The 25,056-nt window shown below is 39.0% G+C and overlaps 1 protein-coding gene across 1 annotated transcript in view; it reads right to left on the bottom strand.

Moving 5' to 3' along the window:
* LOC119533004 overlaps window positions 1-25,056 on the bottom strand; it is a 131,422-nt gene that overhangs the window by 86,430 nt on the left and 19,936 nt on the right. The window contains exon 4 of the mRNA XM_037835189.1: window positions 20,666-21,649. Coding sequence (XP_037691117.1) covers window positions 20,666-21,649 — 984 coding nt within the window. The remainder of the gene's footprint in view (window positions 1-20,665; window positions 21,650-25,056) is intronic.

Raw genomic sequence — 25,056 nt, 5'->3', positions numbered from 1 at the left:
TGAGTGCCTCTTTGTTGCTCAGATGCGTCCCTCTCTCCCTAACTAAGCCACCTTGGCAAGGATCTCACTGCTCTCCTCCCTAAGTGGGACCTGACTCCCAGGGGTGTAAATCTCTCTGGCAACACAGGATATGACTCCTGGGGATGAATCTGGACCTGGCATTGTGGGATTGAGAACATCTTCTTGACCAAAAGGGGGATGCACAATGAAACGAAATAAAGGTTCAATGGCTGAGAGATTTCAAATGGAGTCGAGAGTTCACTCTGGTGGACATTCCTATGCACTATATAGATAACACTTTTTAGGTTTTAATGTATTGGAATAGCTAGAAGTAAACACCTGAAACTACCAAACTCCAACCCAGTAGCCTTCACTCTTGAAGATGATTGTATAACAATGTGGCTTACAAGGGGTCACCGTGTGATTGTGAAAACCTTGTGGACTGCACTCCCTTTATCCAGTGTATGGATGGATGAGTAGAAAAATGGGGACAAAAGCTTAATGAAAAACAGGGTTGAATGGGGGGGATGATTTGGGTGTTCTTTTTTATTTTTATTTTTTATTCTTATTCTGATTCTTTCTGGTGTAAGGAAAATGTTCAAAAATAGATTTGGGTGATGAATGCCAACTATATGATGGTACTGTGAACAGTTGATTGTACATCATGGATGATTGTATGGGATGTGAATATATCTCAATAAAATGGAATTTTAAAAAAAAAAGAATAACTGCATCAAGCTGAAAAGAAAAAATCACAAGCAGAATATTGATATTGTATAGTAAAGTTACAGAAGAGTTCCATCACCAAAAGGATTCCTCATGCCACACCAACTTCCCTCCCATCACCTCCAACTCCTCCTATCCTTAACCTCTGGCAATCACAAATCTGATTTCCCTTGACGTCCATAATTCTGCCACCTCAAAAATGTTATCAATGGAATCATGCATCCTTTTGGTTATTGGCTTTTTTCACTCGGGATAATGCTCTGGAGATTTATCCAAGTTACTGCAGGTAACAATACCACATTTCCTTTTATTGCTGAGTTATACACAGGCATACCTTGTTTTATTGTACTTCACTTCATTGTGCTTGGAAGATACTGCATTTTTCACATATCAAAGGTGGCAACCCTGTGTCCGGCAAGTCTATCAGGGCCACTTTTTCCAACAGTAGGTGCTCACTTTGTGTCTTTGTCACATTTTGGAAATTCTCGCAATATTTCAAACTTTTCACCATTATTATATCCATTATGGTGATCTGCAATCAGTGATCTTTATGTTACTTACTACCATAATTGTTTTTGGGCACCATGAACCATACCCAGATAAGACAACAAACTTAAACAATAAATGTCGTGGGTGTACTGACTGCTCCACAGACCGGCTGTTCCCCCATCGCTCTACCTCTCCTCAGGCATCCTTATTCCCTGAGATGCAACAACACAGAATTTCTATTGAATTAATAAACCTACAATGGCCGCTAAGTGTTCAGATGAAAAGAATAGTTTAATCTCTGACTTCAAATCAAAAGCTAGAAATGGTTAACTTTAGTGAGGAAGGCAGGTCAAAGGCTAAGATAATTCTAAAGTAGGTCTTTTGAGCCAAACAGCAAAGTTGTGAAGGTAAAGAAAAAGTTCTTGAAGGAAATTAAAAGTGCTGCTCCAGAGAACATGTGAATGATAACAGAGTGAAACAGGCTTATTGCTGATATGGAGAAAGTTTTGGCAGTCTGGACAGAAGAACAAACCAGCCACATTACCTTAAGCCAAAGCCTAATCCAGAACAAGGCCCTAACACTCTCCAATTCTGTGATGGTAGAGAAAAGCTAGGAAGCTATAGAGGTTGCAGCTTCAAAAGTCTGAAGCTAGCAGAGGTTGGTTCATGAGGTTTAAGGAAAGAAGCCATCTCTGTGACATAAAAGTGCAAGGTGAAGCAGCAAGTTGATGCAGAAGCTGCAGTAAGTTATCCAGAAATCTAGCTAAGATAATTGATGAATGTGGTTACACTAAACAAAAGATTTTCAATGTAGAGGAAACAGCCTAATATTGGAAAAAGAAGCCATCTGGGACTTTCTTAGCTAGAAAGGAGAAGTCAATGTCTGGCTTCAAAGCTTCAAAGAACAAGCTGACTTTCTTATTAGGGGCTGATGCAGCTGGTGACCTTAAGTTGAAGCCAATGCTCATTTATCATTCTGAAAATCCTAGGGCCCTTAAGAATTGTGCTAAATCTACTCTGCCTATGCACTATAATAGAACAACTGATGACAGCACATCTGTTGACCACATGGTTTACAGAATATTTTAAGCCCACAATTGAGAACTACTGCTCAGAAAAAAGAGATGACTTCCAAAATATTAGTGCTCATTGACAATGTACCTGGTCACCCAAAAATTCTGATGGAGACGTACATGTTGTTTACATGCTGGCTAACACAACATCCAATCTGTAGCCCATGGATCAAGGAGAAATTTCAACTTTCGAGTATTATTTTTTAAGCTCCCATGGATAGTGATTCATCTAATGGAGCTGAGCAAAGTCTACTGAAAACCTTCTGGAAAGGAGTCACCATTCTAGATGCCATTGAGAACATTCTTGATTCATGGGAGTTTGGAAAAAGGTGATGCCAAGCCTCAGGGATGACTTTGAGGGCTTCAAGACTTCAGTGGAGAAAGTTACTGTAGATGTAGTGGAAATAGCAAGAGAATTTGAATTAGAAGTAGAACCTGGAATCTGAAGATGTGACTGAATTGCTACACTCTCATGAAAAAAACTTGTTTTTAAATAAATATAAAACTATTTATTGACCACTGTTCACCAGTATTTACAATAAAGAAAACAATATACAGTTGGATAACATTCTGATTACTATGAAGTTATTGTTCTCCTGGCTTCTGCTTAACCAGTAACCCAAATACTGGAAAGTTGAGCCTACATATAAGGAATGCATTGGGGTAAAGAAAAAATATGCAGGTCAACAGTTCAGATTACAAAAGTCTGTTTACCCATTTATGCCAACATGTCCTAAACTGCAACATCTTTAACCATATGATTAGGTTTCTATAAATCATGACTTTTTAGTCAATACAGCACAGGGATTTCCACATTCTATAAAGGAATGGCTCTCTAAAAGAAATATTTAAATGCCCATTTAACTAAGCCTTGCTTGACTAATGAAAACACAAGATTATTCACCTTGTTTTCTCATCTGGGTTGTGGTAGATTTTCCTTTCAGAGTTTTGCAAGTATTTTCCATCTATATGACTATGGATACAGACAAGGATTTTGCTCTGGCTGCTTTAAATTTTGTGATTTAAATTATTTGTATTACATTTAAATTGTCCAATTAATTACTGAATCATCTATTTGATTTGAAAGTTTATGACTTCAGGAAAATTTTCATTTTAACTTGAAGTGATTTCTTGCTCAGAATGATGGCATCCCAGAAGCACCATGGATTTATTCATGGTTGTGAAGTGCCATTTTTGTTTTGAATGGTTTTGTTTTTGATGAATTTAAAAAATAATAATAAAAATAAAAATTACATATGTATTTATATATATATATATACACTCACATGAAAAATAAACAAAAAAACCCAGAATGGTCTCCTTAGGCATATATGGGGTTAAACACAAGTTCTGATTCAGTAATGACTATGGAAAATTTTCTGCACATTTAGAAAAGCTGTTCTCTAATGCAAAGGACATAATATACCATGGTATCATATGGTCTTTTCTGATAGATGAAGCAACTAAAGAAAGCTTTTATTTGTTCAAAGTAACCAGTGATACTGGTGCAAAAAACAAAACAAAAACCAATACCCCCTCAAAAAAACTAACAACTCCCTCAATAATACTACTTCAAAACAAACATATCAAACTTGATTTCCATTAGAACATAGTTATTCTTCACACTAATAAATAAAAAAATCAAGACCCAGATATATATATATACACATATATATATGTATATATATATATATGTATATATATATATATACATATATATATATATGGCAATGCAAACACTTATTGAGCTTCATCTTCTGAACAAGAATACTAAGTCTTCATCAAAAGCAATTGCAATATGAGGACACTTCATGTTTGCCTCTTTTGCCAGCACCAAGTCTACCTCATCTGAATCTTTCCATTTCATGAGAAATATTAATTCTCCACTGCTGTCTGTCAGGATCAAGACGTCTAACAAAGTCTTTTGGTTTGTCAGCAGCATCTCTTCTTCTTTGATTTGCTGTCATCAGATTCACTATCAGATAAAGATTTTCTTTTTGTATCATCTTCTTCTTTACCAGTTTTTTGAGAATAAAGAAATGCTTCAATTAACTCAGGGAAATCTAAACTTTCTTCAGTCTTCCAGGTGTTATCAGCATCTGTAAATCCCTTCCACTTCAAGAAATACTCCACCTTCCCATTCACTACACATCGATACAGTACTTTTTCCACCACAAATTCTTCAAGCTCTGCCTCTTCAACATTTTACTCTTTCCATTCGGCTTCTTTCTCATTTTTTGCAATGTGGTTTTACTGGAGGCCATTTTTTATTTCAGACTTGAAGACTATTACTCACCACCTCCAAGTGCTCTGGATCTGGGTCTGCAGCTTCTCGGCCCTGCGCGCCTCCAGCTCCTGCCTCGTCCAAAGCGGGAGGGGGCTGGGGAGGAGCACCAAGAAAACTTGAATAGATGAGGAGTTGCTTCTTACGGATGAGCAAAGAAGTGGTTTCTTGAGATGGAATCTACTCCTGGTGAGGATGCTGTGAACATTGCTGAAATTCAACAAAGGACTGAGAATATTACATGAACTTAGTTAATAAAGCAGAGGCAGAGTTTGAAAGGATTGTCTCCAGTTTTGAAAGAAGTTCTGTAGGTAAAATGCTATCAAACAGCATCACATGCTACAGAGAAATCCTTCATAAAAGGAAGAATCAATCAATGCAGTAAACTTCATTGTTGCTTTATTTTAAGAAATTAGTACAGCCACCCTCATCAGTCAGCAGTAGTTAACATCAAGGTAAGAAAGGTAAGATGATGGTTAGCATTTTTTAGCAGTAAAGTATTTTTCAATTAAGGTATGTACATTTTTTAGACATAATGCTATTGCACACTTAATAAAGGACAGTAAAATGTAAACATAATTTTTAAATGCACTGGGAAACCAAAAAATTCATGTGATTCACTTTATTGCGGTATTTGCTTCATTGCAGTGGTCTGAAACAGAACCTGCAATACATCTGAGGTAGGCTTGTAACTATTTATTCCTTGGAGGACATCTAAGTTTTTCCCAGTTGTTGGTTATTACTAATAAAGTTGCTATGAAAATTCATTTACAGGCATTTGTGTGAACATAAGTTTTCATTTCTCTGGGATAAATGCCAAGGAAGAGTGCAATTGCTGGATCATATGGAAGTAGCATGCTTACTCACTTAAGAACTCCCAAAAGTTTTTCCGGCATGACTGTACCATTTTACATTCCCCACCAGCAAAGTATGAATGGTCCAGTTTCTCCACAACTTGCTAGCATTTGGTGTTGTCACTATTTTTTATTTTAACCGTATGGTTACATGTGTAGAGATCTCATTACAGATTTAGTTTGCCTTTTCCTAATGACTGACATTGAACATCTTTTCATGTGCCTATTTGTTGTCTATATATCCTCATCAGTGAAATGTCTGTGTAATTTTGCTCATTGTCTAACTGGGTCATTTGGTTTTCTTACTTTTGAGTTTTGAGTTTTTTAATAAATTCTAGATACTAGTCCTTTATTGGACATGTATTCTGCAAATATTTTCTCCTATTCTGTAGCTTGTCTTTTCATTCTCTTAACAGGGTCTTTTGCAGACAAAAATTTTTAATTTTGATGAAGTGCAATTTATCAATTTTTCCTTTCTGGATTGTGCTTTAAGTCACATATTTAAGCACTCCATGCCTAGCCCTTGGTTCCAAAGATTTTCTCCTATATTCTTCCAAAAAGTTTTATATTTTGACATTTTACATTTAAGTTCATGATCCATCTAAGTTAATTTTTGTATAATGTAAGAGGATTAGGTTGAGATTAATTTGTTTTTGTCTATGGATGTCCATTTCCTCCAGTACCATCTGTTGAAAAGGCTATCATTCCTCCATTGAATTGTTTTTGCACCTTTTTCAAAAATCAGTTGAGTTGAAATGTAGTAACAGCATCCTCAATAATGACCCAAACTCCATGGATTCTCCATGTCTTTGAGTTTTGGTGCCAGTAATTACTGGGGACATATAAATAAAAACAAAATTAAAAGGTGATATCATCAACATGGCAACATAAGACATCCCTGGAAAAGTCTCCATTCAGAAACAACTAATCAAAGGACAAATTCCGTTTGTTGGGGACTCAGGAGGGTGGCAGAAATGGTAAAGGACTCCATGAAGGCTGAATCGAAGAAAAAGAAAAATAAACACCAAAAGCAGGTAGGAGATTTTGGCTTTCCAGACCTGCCAATCTGGACCCCCCTTCACTCAGTCCTGTGCAGCCTGGGACGCCCACAGAGGCAGCACAGCCCAAGTCCCTCCTGAGGCAGGTGCAGCCCACAGAAGCAGGCACAGCAGCAGGTTAGAACCCCATGTGTATCCAGGCATTACTGCATTATCTAGCAGAGACCCAGGGCAGAATACAAGCTGCTGAGGAGTGCTACATAAAAATGTGCCACCAGAGCAAAGAAAGAGACTATGGCAGAATTGTTGGCAAAAGGTGCACACACTCAGCCCAGTCTCTGATTGCTGGATTACGTAAACAATAAATGAACCTTTCTGGATTGACCCCATCTGGCTCCCTGGGGAGAGATACCTTAATAGGGAAGTAACTGAAGAGAGAAAAGCCTCAAAGGAAGAAAAATGTGGGGAGGGGGTGCAGGGACTGAACTGCTGTTCAGCAGGATAGGTCCCAGAACTGAAAAGTATAAAGAAGATGGGGCACTGAGTGAGGAAAAGAATTTAAACAAATCATAAGAGCTGTGGAGAAAATTCTGCACAAAAACAAATAGAACTGATCAGGATTCCAGGGGAAGGGAAAGAGGAAAGGAAGCTTTCTCCTGTAGGTGAAACAATTGCACATGAAAGGGGCAATCTTAAAAGTTGTACTGCAAACCAGGACAAGACTAAAGTGCAGAAGACCTGAGAAAATCTGAATAGCTAAACATGAGCTACTCTAAGGGTCCAGTATAAGTTAGACCAAGAGTCAAAGAACCTTAGCACATGGTAAATATACAATAAAACCCGAGGCAAAAGGGAAAAACTGACCTTCCAAGTCAGCACATCAAAATAATCAGATGCATAGATATCAGCAAAACATTACAAGTCATACTAAGAAAAAGGAAGATACGGCTCATTCAAGGGAAGAAATTAAAACTTTATAGGAGACAGTCTTTGGAAGAACTAATCAAAGAAATTCAAACAAATATCCTAAGTCAATTCAAGGAGATGAAGGAAAATATTGATAGAAATAAACTAGTGGTGGATATACAACTAAAAGATATTAAGAAGACAATGACTGAGTTAAAAGAAGAATTAAAAAGTTTAAAAGCAAACATAACAGAAAGTATAGGGATGAAAGGCACAATAATGGAGATTAAAAATATAATAGAGGCATACAACAGCAGATTTGAACAGGCAGAAGAAGGATTCTTCAGGTTGAAAGGAAAATACAGGAAAGAGTGTGTTGCAGTGGTGGGAAGAAGTGAAGATCTTCAGTAAACATAACTAAAAGTGTAAATGCAAAACCCAATAGTAATTCATCCTCAGCATAAAATTTTAATCTTTAATTCCTATAAGGGTTAGAATACAATGGAATTAGAATGGAATTGTTAGAATACTATGGAATTGTTAGAATGCAATGGAATTAGAAATAGTCAAACATAATATAAAGAGGTAATCTGGGATAAAAACAACATAAACAGGGGAAATGGAAGGATATAGGAGCAGAAAACTTATATGTTATTGAAGTTAAATTGGGATCTTTTCAAATTAGTATGATTATATACTTAGGTTGCATAATATAAATCCCAGGGTAACCACCAAGAAAGTATTTTTAAAATATACAGAAATGGGAATGAGAAAGGGATCAGTTAAATACATCACAAATGATCAACTATACAGAAAAGGAGGCTCTAAAAAGGAAAAAAAAAAAAAAAAAAAAAAAAGACAAAACAAGATATGACCTATAAAAACCAAAGGGCAAAATAGCTGAAGTAAGTACTGTCTTTACGGTAATAACACTGAATGTTAATGGATTAAACTACCCTAATCAAAAGACACAGAATGGCAGAATGGATTTTAAAAATTATGATCCAACTGTATGTTTATAAGAGACTCACCTTAGACCCAAAGACATGAATAAGTTGAAAGAGGAAAGATGAAAAAAGATAATCCATGCAAATAGTAGCCAAAAGAGAACTGGGCTAGCTATACAAATATGGTAGAAAATAGACTTTAAAGTATAAAGCCATTACAAGAGATGAAGATGGACACTATATATTAATAAAGGGTCAATCCACAGAGAAGAAATAACAATCATAAACATGCATCAAAATACATGAGACAAACTCTGGCAAAACTGAAGGGAGAAATAGACACCTCTATGATAACAGTTGGATACATCAATACTCCACTCAATCCATAAATAAAACACATAGACAGAAGATCAATAAGGAAACAGAGAACTTGGATAATAAGATAAATGAACTAAACTTAACAGATATATTCAGAACATTGCACCCAAAACAGCAGGATGTACATTCTTCTCAAGAGCACATGGCTTGTTCTCCAAGATAGATCAAATGTTGGGTCACAAAACAAGTTTCAATAAATTTTTAAAAGATTGAAATTAAACAAAACATCTTCTCTGACCAAAACTGAATGAAGCTGGAAGTCGATAACAGGCAGAGAACTGGAAAATCTACAAATATATGGAAGTTAAATAACACACACTTAAACAATCAATCAGTCAAAGAAGAAATCACAAGGAAAATCAGTAAATATCTTGAGATGAATGGAAATGAAACACAACATAAGAAAACTTACGGGACACAGTGAAGTCAGTACCAAGGAGGAAATTTATACCCCCAAATACTTACATTAAAAAAAAAAGAACTAAAATCAAAGACCTAAATGCATACCTGGAGAAACTAGGAAAAAAAACAGCAAACTAAACCCAAAGCAAGCAGAAGGAAATAAATAACAAAGATAAGAGCATAAACAATAGAAATTAAGAATGAAAAAACAGCATTAAGAAAACAAAAGTTGGTTGTTACAAAGGATCAATAAAATTGGCAAACCCTTAGCTAGACTGACAAAGAATAAAGAGAGAAGACACAAATAAAATCAGAAATGAGAAGGGGTACATTATTACTGACCCAACAGAAATAAAAAGGATCATAAGAGGATACTATGAACAACTATATGCAAACAAATTAGATGACCTAGATGAAATGGACAAATTCCTAGAAACAAACGAACAGCCTACACTGAGTCTAGAAGAAACAAATGATCTGAACAGACAAACTACAAGTAAACTCCCAAGAAAGAAAAGCTTGGGACCAGATGGCTTCACAGGAGAATTCTACCAATCATTCCAAGAAGAATTAATACCAATTCTGCTCAAACTCTTCCACAAAATTGAATGGGAGGGAGCACTACCTAACTCATTCTATGAGGCTAACATCAACGTGATACCAAAGCCAGATAAAGATACTAAAAGAAAAGAAAATTACAGACCAATTTCTCTTATGAATATAGATTTTAAAAATTTTCAACAAAATACCTGCAAACTGAATCCAACAGCACATTAAAATAATTGTACGCCATGATCAAGTGCGTTTTATCCCTGGTATGCAAGGGTGGTTCAACATAAGAAAATCAATTAATGTTGACACACCACATTAAAAAAAAAGTGGGAAAAAACCACATGAGCATCTCAAGTGATGCAGAAAAGGCATCTGACAAAATTCAGCAACATTTCTTGATAAAGACAATTCGAAAAATAAGAATAGAAGGAAACTTCCTCGACATGATAAAGGGCATATATTAAAGACTCAAAGTTAACATCATACTCAATGGTGAAAGACTGAAAGCTTTCCCTCTAAGATCTGGAACAGGAAAAGGATGCCAACGGTCACCACTGTTATTCAACATCATACTTGAAGTTCTTGCCAGAGACATTAGGAAAGAAACAGAATTTAAAAGCATCCAAATTGGAAAGCAAGAAGTATTCACTACTTCCAGATGACATGATTCTATACAGAGAAAGTCCCAAAATATTGTCAACAAAGCTAGTAGATCTAATAAACTAATTCAGTGAAGTGGTGGAATACAAGATCAGCAGGCAAAAATCAGTAGTATTTTATACAGTAGTAATGAGCTATCTGAGAAGAAAATCAAGAAAAAAATCCATTTGTAATAGCAACTAAAAGAATCAAATATCTAGGAGTAAATTTAACCAAGAATGTAAAGGATTTGTACACAGAAAACTGCAAAACATTGCTAAAACGAATCAAAGAAGACCTGAATAAATGTTCCAGTCCATGCTCATAGACTGGAAGACTAAATAGTGTTAAAATGTCAATTGTACCCAAACTGATTTACAGATTCAATGCAATCCCAATAAAAATTCCAACAGCCTTCTTTGCAGAAATGGAAAAGCCAACTATCAAATGTATTTGGAGGGATGAGAGACCCCAAATAGCCAAAAACACCTTGAAAAAGAAGTTGGAGGACTCACCCTTCCTGATTTTAAACCTTATTACAAAGCTATAGTGGTCAAAACAGCACGGTATTGGAGAGCATAGATTTATAGACCAATGGCATCTAAATGAGAGTTGAGAAATAGACCCTCACATCTACAGCTAATTGATTTCTAATAAGGCTTCCAATTCTACTCAATTGGGAAAGAATAGTCTCTTCAACAAATGGTGCTGTGAGAACTGGATATCTATATGGAAAACAATGAAGGAGAAGCCCTATCCCACATCATATACAAAGATTAACTCAAAATGAACTAAGGACCTAAATGTAAGTACCAGGATGTACCGGTTTGTATATATTATGTCCCCCAGTAAAAGCCATGTTCTTTGACATAATTTTGTGGGGGCAGACATATTAGCGTTGATTAAGTTGGAACCTTTGGATTAGGGCATTTCCATGGAGATGCGACCCACCCAACTGTAGGTGATAACTCTGATTAGATCATTTCCATGGAGGTGTGGCCCTGCCCATTCAGCATGGGCCTTGATTAATTTACTAGAGCCTTATATAAGAGCTCAGATAGAAGGAGCCTGCTGTTGCAACTTACAGAGACATTCTGAAGACGGCCATTGAAAGTAGAATTTTGCTGATGCTTTGGAGACACTAGCCTAGAATTTGCCTCAAGAAGCTGACACAGAGACATTTTGGAGAATACCGTTTTGAAATACAACCTGGAGCAAGCAGACACCAGCCACATGCCTTCCCAACTAACAGAGGTTTTCCAGATGCCAACAGCCTTTCTCCAGTGAAGATACACTATTGTTGATGCCTTACCCTTGGACACTCTATGGCCTTAAGACTGTAACTGTGTAACCAAATAAACCCCCTTTATAAATGCTGATCCATTTCTGGTATTTTGCATTCTGGCAGTATTAGCAAACCTGAGCACAGGACTATAAAACTCATAGAAGAAACTGTAGGGAAGCATCTTCAGAATCTTGTGTTAAGCAACATTTTTTTAGACTTTACACCCAAAGCACAAGCAACAATAAAAATAGATATATGGGATCTCCTCAAAATTAAAAACTTTTGTGCAACAGAGGACTTTACCATGAAAGTGAAAAGACAGCCTACACTATGGGAGAAAATACTTGGAAACCATGTATCCAGTAAGCATTTTGGTATTCAGAATATATAAAGAAATCCTGCAACTCAGCAATAAACAAACAAACAACCCAATTAAAAAGTGAGAAAAAGACTCGAATAGACATTTCCCCAAAGAGGATATAGAAATGGCAAAAAAAAGCTCATGAAAAGATGCTCAACATCATTAGCTGTTAGGGAAATGCAAAGCAAAGCCACAATGAGATACTATTTCACACCCACTAAAATGGCTAATATTTAAAAAAAAAAAAAACAGAAAATTACAAGTAATGGAGAGAATGTGGAGAAATAGGAGTGCTCATTCATTGCTAATGGGGATGCAGCCACTATGGAAGACAGTTCCTCAGAAAGTTAAGTATAGAATTACCATATGACCAGCAATACTTCTACTAGATATATACCCAAAAGAATTAAAAGCAGGAACTTGAGCAAATATTTGCACACTGAAGTTCATAGCAGCTTTACTCACAATTGCCAAAAGATGGAAGTAACCCAAGTGTCCATCAACTGATGAACAGATAAACAAAATGTGATACACACACACACACACACAAATGGAATATTATTCAGCTGTAAACAGGAATGAAGTCCTGATACATATGACAACATGGATGAACCCTAAAGACATTATGTTGAGTGAAATAAGCCAGACACAAAAAGACACATATTGTATGATCTCATTGATATGGAATAATTACAACAAGCAAACTCATAGCATCAGAATCTAGAATGTAGGTTATCAGGGCTGGGCTGGGAGTAGGCAATGGGGAGTTATCATTTAAATTGTACAGAGTTTCTATTTGGGTTTATTGCAAAGGTTTGGTAATGGGTGGTGGTGAAGGTAGTACAGCATTGTGAATGTAATTAATAGCATATGAAAGTGGCTAAAAGTGAAATTTTAGGTAGTATAAATTTTTAAAAAAACCATAGGACTATACAACACAAACAATGCACTCTATTGTAAATCACAGACACAGTTAATAGTACAAATATCTAAATGTTCCTTCATGAATTATAGCAAATGTACCACACTAATGCAAGGTGTTAATAATAGGGTAGTATAAGGAGATTCTGTATTTTATGTATTTTATGCATGATTTTTCTGTAAACCTATAACTTTTCTAACAAAAAAAAATAAGTTGAATATATTTGTGTTGTTCTGTTTCTAGGTTCTTTGTTCTGTTCCATTGATCTTTGGGTCTATATATCCACAAGTAACACCCAGTCTTGATTATAGTACCTTTATAATAGGCTTGAAATGAGGTAGACTTAAGTTCTCACTTTATTCTTCTTTTTCAAAATTGTTTCAGCCATTCTACTTCCTTTTTACTTTCCATATGAATGTTAGAATCAGTTTTTTGACAACTAAAAACAAAACAAAGTTTGCTGAGATCAAATGGCTTTAACATACTTTTCTTCAAAGTGGATACCTTGTGTGCCTGTTTGAAAGTTATGTACCCCAAGAAAAGCCATGTTTTTTAGTCCGATCTTGTGGGTGCAGACTTAGTGTGGGCAGGAGCTTTTGATTAGATTATTTCCATGAAGCTGTGACCCTGCCCATTCAAGGTGGGTCTTTTAATTAGTTTACTGGAGTACTTAAGAGAGCTCTGGGAGAGAGAGATCTAATTGCTGACACAGACCCAGATGCAAAGAGAAGCTGAAAGAGACATTTTGGAGAGAAGCTAGGAGATAAAATCCAGAGTTTGCCCTGGAGAAGCTAAAGGAGGACCCAGATGCTTAGAGAGAAACACTCCAGGAGAAACAAGCAAGGATGCTGTGCTGGTTTGTATGTATTATGTTCCCCAGAAAAAGCCATATTCTTTAATGCAATCTTGTGGGGGCAGATAAATTAATCTTTTTTATTAGGGTGTGACCTCTTGATTGAATGTTTCCATGGAGATTTGACCCCAGCCATTCAGGGTAGGTCTTGATTAGTTTACTGGAGTCCTTTAAAAGAAGCTCACGCAGAGAGCAGAAAGAAGAAAATGCCCCAGGATGTGTTAAGCCAAGGCCCAGACGCTTGTTGACACTTTGAAATGCTAGCCCAGAGTTTGCTCCGGAGAAGCTAAGAGATGAAGCCCAGAGACATTTTAGAGAAAGCCATTTTGAAACGCAACCCGGGAGCAAAGGAACACAGATGCCAGCCATGTGCCTTCCCAGCTGACAGTGGTGTTCCAGGATGTTTGGAGATGCTAAGCAAAGAGAAACCCAGAGACATTTTGGAGAAAGCCATTTTGAAACCAGAACCCTGGAGCAAAGGATCAGCAGACACCAGCCACATGCCTTTCTAATTAGCAAGGTTTTCCGGACACCACCGGCCGTTCTTCATTGAAGGTATACTTGTGTTGATGCCACAACTTGGACATTTTCATGGCCTTCAGATGTAAATCTGTAACCACACAGATGTAGGCATCTTCTGATTGTCTTTTTTCTTTCAAGTTGAAATGTTCCTAGTTCTTGGTATGACAAATGAATTTTCCATTAAAACCTAGATAGTTGAGGTATTATGTCAAGAGTGTCTGGAGCTTATTTAAACCTTCTGTTTCAGCTGGCTTCCTCTGACAACACTCCAGTAGGGGGAGTGGTGGGTGAGTGCTGCCTTATTACTTCCAGCTGGAGGTCAAAGTTCAGGTTCCCCACTCAGCCTCTGTTGGCACCAGGGGTTGGGGCTCCATATTACTACTGAGAGGGAGTGGGAGTTCTGGCTGTCCACTAGGCCTCTACTGATACCATCCTGGCTGGGAAGGGTAAGACTGTCTCATGACTGTTCTCCACATGGCCTCCACAGACATCACAGTGAGAGAGGAGAGGGTATCCTCTTTATCTCTGGACAGTGGTGAAAGTCTTGACTCTGCATTGCTACTGCCTCATCAGGGTGATACCACCCCAGCAAGGAGAGACTGAGGCACCTCATTACAGCCTGGTGAGACTGGAATTCTAGGTTCCTTACTCAGCCATTCCTTGTGGAGGTGGGGTCACAGGTTTTTCTGCCATGTTTGGCTGCAGTAGAGCAATTCCTGTCCAAAAGTTTTCTGATTTTGTAGGCTGTCACTTTTTTGATCTTTTGACTAAAGAGAACAGGCTTTTGTTGGGGCTTTTTCTGTCTATGTCAATTAGAATTTTTAGATTACCAGCATCTTTAACTCCATGTCTGGGATATATGAGAGGGGAAAAAAAAAAAACCAGGAAACTTACCACCAAGTTGTTCTTTGCATTCCAAGGTCCCCCTCTGGTCTGGCTTCTTCTCTCTATCCTTCAGAGTCTTCTTATGTTTGTTTTATATATGATATTTGTGGTTCATTGAATTGTGTATCCCAGGTTGAACATCTACTTGGCTTGGGTCTGCATACTGATGAGTGTGCATCCATTGTAAATAAGATTTCTTCAAGATATTACTTCATTTAAGGTGTGACCCAACTGAACCAAGTAACATCTTAACACCAGATTACTGGAGTCCTTTATAAACAGAGTGAAAGTGAGACAGAGAGAGAAGCCACAGGGAGCAGTCAGAAGCTGGAAGTCAACAGGTCCCACAGGAGAAAGGAGAAGACATCAACATGTGCAATGTCATGTATGGAAAAGTCAAGGAACTCCAAAGATTACCAACCAGCCAGCAGACACTGACCCAGAAGTAAACAACCTTCTAGTCTATGAAAGTATGAACCAATAAATTCCTTTTCTATGCAAGTATGAACCAATAAATTCCTTTTGTCAAGCCAACCCACTGTATGACCCATTTGTTTTAGCAGCTAGGAAACTAAAATCTTGGTACCAGAAAGTGGGGTGCTGTTATTGCAACTACCTATAAATCTGGAATGGCTTTGAAATTGGGTAATGGGTAGAGGATGAAAGAACAGTGAGGACTCAAAATGAGTGAGAGCTTTATAAAAAGTTTGTATCATCTTAGAGAATGCATAATTCATCATGAACAAAATGTTGGTAGAAATACAGACATTAAAGATACTTTTGGCAAGACTTTAGAAGGAAATGATGTCTGCATCACTGGAAATCGGAATAAAATCAATCCAAGCAGAGAACTTGGCAAAATTGAGTTCTAATGTTGCATGGAAGGCAGAAATTGAAAGCAATGAGCTTGGATATTTAGGTGAGGAGAGTTCCAGGGTAAGTGTGGAGCATTGCAGCCTGGTTTCTCCTTGTAGTTTATAGTGAAATAAGAACGCGATATACTGAAGACTAAACTGTTAAGCACAAGGAAACTACCATCAATAATTTGGAAACTTCTCAGCCTATCAGATAGTATGCTCTAATACCAGGGTCAGAGTGGCTCTATTGTGGACCTTCCTGAGCATTCAGAAAGTGAGTCCCCAGAGGACAGGGCTCCATGTGTGCATTTAACTGAACAACTCTCTGCTAAAGAGGGTGTGGCTGAACATGGATCCAGTCAGCCATTTCAGAGGAAGTCAGGATTGGAAATGCAGTTATCCAGGAAGGATCTGTGGAAAGTTCTAATGGTTTGGACCCACTTGAACTGCACAAAAAACCAGAAAGGTTTTTGTAAAATTTGTATGAGTAGAACCACTGCCAGCCAGGACTGAAAAGGACAGAGAAGGGATGAATTGCAGTAAGAATGACTTCAATAGCAGAAGCATGGAAATTGGTATCTGAAACAAAAAGATCTCAGACAAAGAGAGGGGGCCTATCTACAGATGTGGAAAGGGCAGGTCCATCTTTACACTGAGAGGGGTAAGCCATCTGCCCTGGTACTTGGAGGGGTTGGGCCTTGCACCCCATTGTTCAGGGAAAGTGCCACCACCCCAATGCTCAGAAATAGTGGAGTCTGTATCCAGTGTTGGCAAAGAGCCCGGCCTCTATCCCAATGCTCAGAGGGGGTAGGGCCTACACCCCGGTGTCTAGGGAGAGCATGGCCACAGCACAAGCACTTGGAAAGGGTCCACAGATGCACAGATGACTCTCAGACCTTGAAATCTAATGGAGTTCGTCCTGCTGGGTTTCAGACTTTGTTTGGGACCTGTGAATCCTGTTTTCCTTCCAAGTTCTCCCTTCTGGAATGGAAATGTTTACACTATGCCTGTCTCACCATTGTGTGTGACAAATAACTTGCATCCTAGGTTTCACAGGTCTTTCAGGCAGAAGAGTTTTGCCCTATGACAGACCACACCCTTAACCGATTTTGATAAACTTTGTACTTAGCACTGTAACTGAAATGACTTAAGGCTTTTGGGATGCTGTGATGGAATGAATGTATTTTGCCTGTGGGCAGAATGTGTCTTTTCGGGGTCCATAGAGTCAACCGTCAAGCCACCCTATTGGATGGTATTTGTTTTAGCGGCTAGCAAACAAACAATGTCCAAGGTTTTTAGTTGTACACAGCAGGAGGAAAAGGGAAAAGTACATCTACCTCATTTTCCCTGAAGTGGAAGTAGGAATAAGTATTAAGATACAACATTTTTCTTTTGGACTATATGTTATTCGCTTATAGGAAACCTTAGAATATGAATTCCCTCTTATCTAGGTCATGTTAAGCCATTTTTCTTTTGAACTTTATGACCAAAAACAACCATGCATGACAAAAGCGAGGACAGGCTGGCTCCTTCATCCTCAGTTAACATCTGGAAGGTGATCTCTGAACTCCAGCCTCACATAATTAGAATGTCATTTTGTAAGTGATAATATTGAGCTCCTCAGTAAAACAAACATAGGAGCTTATAACATTTTTATCCACCCTGCCAGGGTGTAAGGGTATATGCATACTCTTTAGACCAGTGGTTTTCAACTGGAAGGTTGGCCTCCAGGATGCTCATTTGGAAATATTTAGAGACATTTCTGATTGTCATGAATTGAGGTGGGGGTGCTACTTTAATCTAGGGTGTTGAGGCCAGGGATGCTGCTAAATATCCTACTACACACAGGACAGTCACTCACAACAAAGAATTATCCTATCCCAAATGTCTATAGCGCCAAGGCTGAGAAACTCTGGTTTAGATATCTGATTTGAATTTGACAGCTAAATTTAATCTTTGGATATCCTGTGCACCTCTTGGCTCATGCAATTGTTCGTGGAATTTCAAATGTTAAGTCTGGAATGGCTTTGTCCAAGGTCTAAGCAAAGAAATGCAGCCTCCCAAGACTATCTTACACTTTGGCTTTCCTTCAAGGGTTTGATGTGCTGCTCCAAGTTAAGATTTCTAAAGTGAAGAACTATATCCCTTGCTTTTCCTGGAGAGTGTGTTGTTTATAAAAACTTGCAAATGTTCAAAGCAGATGACCTATTCTACTCTTCTCAAGAATTTTTAAAGCCATAATTTAGATGCCACTATTACATTTGCATTTTAATTGCTATTTCTCACCTACTCACCCACTCCCATTTCAACAAATTCCCCCCACTGTTCCTTTTTTACCCTAGTAAAACTTCTGAAATCACTTGTATTCAAAACAATGCAAAGCTCAGTCTTGTGGAATTGTTGGGGGGGTGAAAGGAGACAAAACTAAAAAACAAGCATAAAATCCAGGCTGCAGTAAAAAAATCAAGATAACGAAAGGTAGATATGGGGCTAAATCCCTTGAAGCTGTTCAAGTCCTGGAACACAGGGCTGCTGCCCCTGTGTCCTGATTCTAATGCTGTCACACTCCATGGTCCATGCCACTCTCACAGAAACAATCTGGGTAACTGAAGTATCAAAAAGGATATATAAGAGGACCTGTGATGGTTAATTTTATCATCAACTTGGCTAAGTTATGGTATCCAGTTGTTTGCTCAAACACTGGCCTAGTTGTTGCTGCGAAGACATTTCATAGACGGGATTACAATCTACAATCCATTGACCTTTAAGTAAAGAAGATTACCCTTGATAATGAGGGTGGGCTTCATCCAATCAGTTGGAAGACTTAAGAGCAAAGAACTGAGGGTTCCGGAGAGAAGAAGAAATTCTGCCTTAAGTCTACACCATTTACTCTTCTCTGAGTTTCCTGACTGCTGGCCTCTCCTACAGATTTCAGACCAAAGATTTCAACATCCTCTATTACCAGAATATCCAGCCTTGCCAGCTACCCTTAAGAAATTCGGACTCTAGACTGCAACATCACTCTTACCGGAATTTCCCTGTCCTGTCCTACGGAATTTGAACTTGCCAGCCCCACAGTCACATGAGCCAATTTCCTGTTGGTTCTGTTTCTCTGGAGAACCCTGACTATTAGAGGACGGGAATACTAGAAAAAACAGAATTCACTGTTCCAGTGTTCATTCTTCATTTGAAACTCTCCCTTCTTATACCCCTTATTCTATTTGAGCCCTTCAAAATGTAAGTCTCTGTTATGGGACCCAGTTTTGAAATCTAACTTTCCCCTACTGTACAGCGCTGCTGAGTCAGTTTCTAATACTGGTCCCTCTTCATGTCAAATAGCTTTATTATTTCAGAAGGGCCCTTCTCACAGGGGCACAGAGGCCTCTCTTCTCTCTGCTAAGGTATTTCAATGGGCATCCCTGATTCCTTTTTCTATCAGACTCAGAGAAAACCAAAATAGAAATATCCATTGTAAAACAGCCCCAACACTCACTCTGACCTTGTTCAATAACAACAGGCAGTGTGGATCATAAATGAGAACTTCTGTTTTTGCCCTGCCCACAAACATTAGGTCAAAGACGACATGGGGAGACTCTTGTTTAGACTTGCTTTTGTTTCCCTGATGGGCTTTATGATCACATTCCTTAAATCACAGCCAAGAGTGCATTCTGGAGCTGAAACTATTTTAAAGACAACGTGGCAGCAGTTTTCTGTGTACTAACAAGAGGTTTGGTGCTGCAGCCAAGAACAGTAATAGAATCTTCTTTGCTTTCACTGTCAGTCTTGTCATTCTCAAAAAAAGATGATGTCTCTTGTTCTTTCTTTCTTTCTTTGGGTATGGGGCTCAGGTTTCCTCGTTACTGTTTTTGCTTTGAATGTCCCTGGCAGAATGAAGTCTGTATAATGGACAAAATATCTTAAACTATATGCTATCCAGCTTCCTGCCAGGGACATATCAAAATCAACAAATGCACAACCCTGGACCTGGTTCCAGTGCAGCCTCTGAGGAATCCCACCTCTGCCATGCGTTAGTTGCAGGACCAAGGGATAATACTTTAACTCCACTAGATCTAGGAGTCCTCCTATGTAAAATGGAGCTTTTCCTGGTATCCACACGATAGGGTTATTGTCAGGACAAAACTTCTTTGCACACAAGAAGTACATATAAATCTCTGTAATTGGGAAGGTCTAGAAAGTTAAAAAAAAAAAAAGGCGGGGGTTGGTTCTAGGGAATGTTTTTTTTTTGGAAAAAAATGAAACTTTTATAAATCAACCTCTTAATATATTGATTTTCTCCTTAGGATGCAAATCCACTTTCACTGTAATTCACTACTAATGACGCTAAACTGTAACAGTAAAAGACTGAGTTTTTCATATAAAACATCTGTTCCATTATTTTAATCCTAACTAATCACAAAGCCTTTCAAAGGGAAGACCACAAGTGATGTACTACCTAAGTCCACAACAAATGCTCTTAATTTCTTTCCCTTTAAAATGAGGATACACTCCCTCCATGGAAAAGAACAAGATTCAAAGTTGAATATTATCCCCAGTGTTTCGTCTAGCTTTAGTGTTAGGACACACCATATGACCGTACACACTGAAATAAATGGATACATATATACTTTATATATATACATATAAATAAATATTGTATGTGTGCGTGTAAGAATAACTTGCCTAAAGTAACATTTACCCAGGAAAAATATTACTCTGGTTGCGGTTCACCTACTTCCATTTTAAGGTCGTAGTTCTGGCCGAGGACACTCTGTATGAGCTCTTTGATGGTCTGGTCCGAGGCCAGCTGGGCCTCCGACTGCAGCGAGGCTGTGATCTCCTCGATGGATGTCGGGATCACTCCAGCCGGCAGCAGGGCCGGGCCCGCCTCCAGCGCGTCGCTCGGCAGGAGGCTCTCGCGGTCTGTTTTGGAAGCGTCTGGCCTGGCCGCTTCCTGCCGCTCACAGACCTCGCACAAGGGGCGGCTGCGCATCTTCACTCTCCCCCGCCGGCCCGCCGCCGCGTCGCTGTCCTCGCTGGGCGTGGAGCTGGTCCGCCTCTGCTGGGCCTTGCGGACCTCGGCGGGCAGAGCTACCTCGCGGCCCGGGTCGCGCCCCCGGACCAAGTCGGGTACGGGCCTGGAGGCCGTCGTCTGCGGGCTTCCCCTGCCCGGGTGCGCCCTGAGCTTCAAGGGTGTTGCGGGCGGTGGCAGCAGGGCCGCGGGCCTCGACGTGCCTGCCCCCGGGGCGATGACCGGCGGCTTCTTCTGGCGCGGGTGCCGGAGATACGCGGAGCTCCGCATGTAAAAGTCCTGGGGGCGAAATGGCCGGGGCTTCACGGGAGCGGCCGTCTCGCCAGGGCCAGAGAAGCGCCCTGGGCCAGAGAAGCGCACTGCTCCACCGAGCGCCTTCTGCAAGGGGGCCGCAGCAGGCGCCCCAGGGCCTTTAACCTGTGGTGATCCTGATGGCTTTCGGGGACTAGCCTGGGAAATGTGCTCCCTTTCCCCAGGGCTGGTCCGACCTAGGGCTTGGGGACTGGGAGGCTGGTGACGATGGACAGGGCCTTCACCTATAGCCGGCTTGGAAGCCAAGCTCTGCTTGAATCGGAGAAAATCCTTTTTAGTCTTCTTGCGAACCTTCTCAAGCTCTTTATGCAGGTACAGTTCTTTGTATTTAAGTCCAAAGTGCTTCTGGAACGAGGACATCTTGACAAATTTGACCTGTGAAATAAGAAATATATATATATATATATATACACATATATGTGACAAAAATTATGTTGATAAATAAAATTCCAGCTCATCCAAGCTTCTCATGGTGGAACATTTCTTGTGCTCCCTGGGGCACAAGTGGGTAGTATTAGGTTATGTCATTCTATATCAATCTAAACATTGACCTTTTAATAGGAACCATGAAAAACTTCTAAAGCAGTAACTTTTTTCAGTGGGAGTATCTCAAATCCCCATTTGATTTATTAAAACATTTCTTTATACTATAATGCAATTTCCCACTTCCAAGCAGGAAACAAAACTTCTAGACATAAACGTTAAAAATCTAAAGTAGCCTAACTACAATAAAGAGGTCACCATCTATGGTCTGTGGCCTGGATCTAGCCCATAGTCATGTTTTTCACCTGCTCAGAGTTTTTCAAAAATATTAATCCATAGCTTTGATGGTTGGAAGCTGTATGTACCCCAGCAAAAACCATGCTCTTAAATTTAATCCATTCCTGTGGGTGTAAACCCTACTGTAAGTAGGACATTTTGATGAGACTAATTCAGTTAAGGGGGACCCATCTCTTTCAGGATGTGTCTTAATCCTATTACTGAGTCCTTTATATATGAAATGAATAAAGACAGAGAAAGCCAAGGAAGCAAGAAGCTGAAAGCAAGGAAAGAGAAGGGAGAGAACAGCCGATGCTGCCATGTGCCTTGCCATATGTCAGAGTAGCCAAGGATCATTGGCAGCCAGTCTAGGGGAAGAAAGCATCTCCTTGATGATGCCTTGAGTTGGACATTTTCCCAACCTCAAAACTGTAAGTGAATAAATTCCCATTGCGTAAGACAAACACATTTCATGGTATCTGTTTTAAGCAACATAGGGAGCTAAAACAATAGCCAACAATTTTAAGTTGGAAAATTTACATATACAAATCCAGATTTGTAATTTCTCTTGAAAAAATGAAGGCTTTGGCAATATAACAGCCAAACTCCTGCTCTTATATCTGAGAGTCATTTGCCGCTTCTTTCTCAGGTGTCTCCCTCCCTTACTCAGCTCACTTCCCTCAATGTGTCACCTGAGCTAGAGTAGGATATATGAAGGGAAGGAGGAGGTCAGCTATAATGTAGTGTATTGGATGTATTATATCCCCCAAAATGCCATGTTCTTTAATGCAGTCTTGTGGGGGCAGATGTATTAGTGTTGATTACGTTGTAATCTTTGAATTAGGTTGTTTCCATGGAGATGTGACCCACCCAACTGTGGGTAATACCTTTGATTGGATTATTTCCATGGAGGTGTGGCCCCACCAATTCAGTATGGGTCTTGATTAGTTTACTGGAGCCCTATAAACACTCACGAACAGAAGGACCTCACAGCAGCAGCAGCTTAGAGAGATATTTTGAGGACAGCCATTGAAAGCCAACGCTGACATTTTGGAGAATGTCATTTTGAAACACAACCTGGGAGCAAGCAGACACCAGCCACGTGCCTTCCCAGCTAACAGAGGTTTTCTGGATGCCAATGGCCATTCTCCAGTGAAGGTAACCTATTGTTGATGCCTTACTTTGGACACTTATTGGCCTTAAGACTGTAACTTTGTAACCAAATAAGCCCCCTTTATAAAAGCCAATCCATTTCTGGTGTTTTGCAAAATGGTAGCATTAGCAAACCAGAACAGGTAAGTGTGCCAGTCTGGATGTATTATGTCCCCCAGAAAAGCCATATTTTTTGATGCAGTCTTATGGGGGCAGACTGATTAGTCTGTTGATTAGGGTGGAACCTCTGATTAAATTATTTCCATGGAGGTTTGGACCGCACCCACTCACTGGATTACTTAAGAGAACTCAAGAGCCGACATAGATGCATGTTGATGCTCAGAGACAGTTGGACATGTGGACAAAAAGACTTTTGGAGATGCCAAGCTAAGAGATGAAACCCAAGAGTCTGCCCCAGAGAAGCTAAGAGAGGACCCCTAAAAGCTTAGAGAGAAACATCCTGGGAGAAGGAAACAAGGATGCACAGGAGCTGAGAGAGAGGAAGCAATACAGACACTCAGAGACATTTGGGAGAAAGCCATTTTGAAACACAACCCAGGACCAAAGGACCAGCAGACACCAGCCCCGTGCCTTCTTATCTAACAGAGGTGTTCCTGACACCATCGGCCATTCTTCAGTGAAGGTACTCTTGTTGATACCTTAGTTTGGACACTTTTATGGCCTTAGGACTGAAAATTGGTAATTTAATAAATTCCCTTTATAAAAGCCAATCAATTTCTGGTATTTTGCATAATGGTAGCATTAGCAAACCCAAACAGTAGGCTACAGTCAGCTCACGGGGCCTTGAATGCCAGTTGTTTGTATTTTTCCTGTGGGCTAGTAGAAGCCACTAAAAATTTCAAACACAAAAGTGGCTTGATAATAGCTCATGCTTGGGGAATATTGATATTGAATGGAATAAAGAATAAAGGCAGGGAGAGCAAATAGAGTCTTTGTTGCTTCAGCCTGAGGCCATGGCTTTGGTAATGGACCAGAGGGAAAAATCTTAGAGACATAACAAGGTAAAACTGGTAAGACCTGGCCAATGATTAGAAATAAGTGGGAGCAATTAAAGTCCATAGGGACTTCAAAGCATCTTGATGAAGTTTTGGCCATAATCAACCAAGTGCATTAATAAAACCTCTGCTATTCAGCAGGATCAGCTATCTATCATCTTAAGTTGATTTTGGCTTGAGAACTCTGAGGTCATGACCAAAAGCCATCATAACAGGAAATAAAGAGAAAAGAAGGGGCCAATTACAGCTTCTGAGACAGCTTACATGTGGGAGGTGGAAGGAGCAAGAAAATCAGAGAATTAGGAAAATGAGAATAGAGTTCAACAGACACTAAAAGGGATGTTTTAAAAAGCAGAGGTAAAATGATGATAATAAAAGCTGAGAATAATGAATTAGAAAAGTAGTTGTCATTGTTTTGTTTTGTTTTGTTTTGTTTTTAACAAAACCCAAGGCTAAGTTTCTTTGAAAAAAATAAGATGATAAAGTGAAATATATTTATGTCTAAATATCTGGAATATCATTATTATTAATTGTAGAAATGATTATCTACCTGGAAAACCCAAGAACTGAAGAACTATTTAGAACTCTACATATACCAATAGTTTCCCTTATACCAAAATGATCCAACAGAAAAAAAAATGGCAAAATTCTACTTATGATGTTAGAAAAAGAATAAGTATCTAGAAATAAACATAACAAGAAATGTACTGAGAAAACATAAATACATTTTTAAATTTTACTGAGGGACACAAAAGAAAGACTTAAATATAGAACAGATAATGTTCCTTGGTGGGAAGACCAAATATTTTAATTATATCACCTCTTCCCAAAATGCTGAATTGGTTTAATCTAAAA

Source organism: Choloepus didactylus, chromosome 4 (genome assembly GCF_015220235.1).
Source record: "Choloepus didactylus isolate mChoDid1 chromosome 4, mChoDid1.pri, whole genome shotgun sequence".
Classification (NCBI taxonomy): Eukaryota; Metazoa; Chordata; class Mammalia; order Pilosa; family Megalonychidae; genus Choloepus; species Choloepus didactylus.
This window is presented reverse-complemented; position numbering and strand designations above follow the sequence as displayed.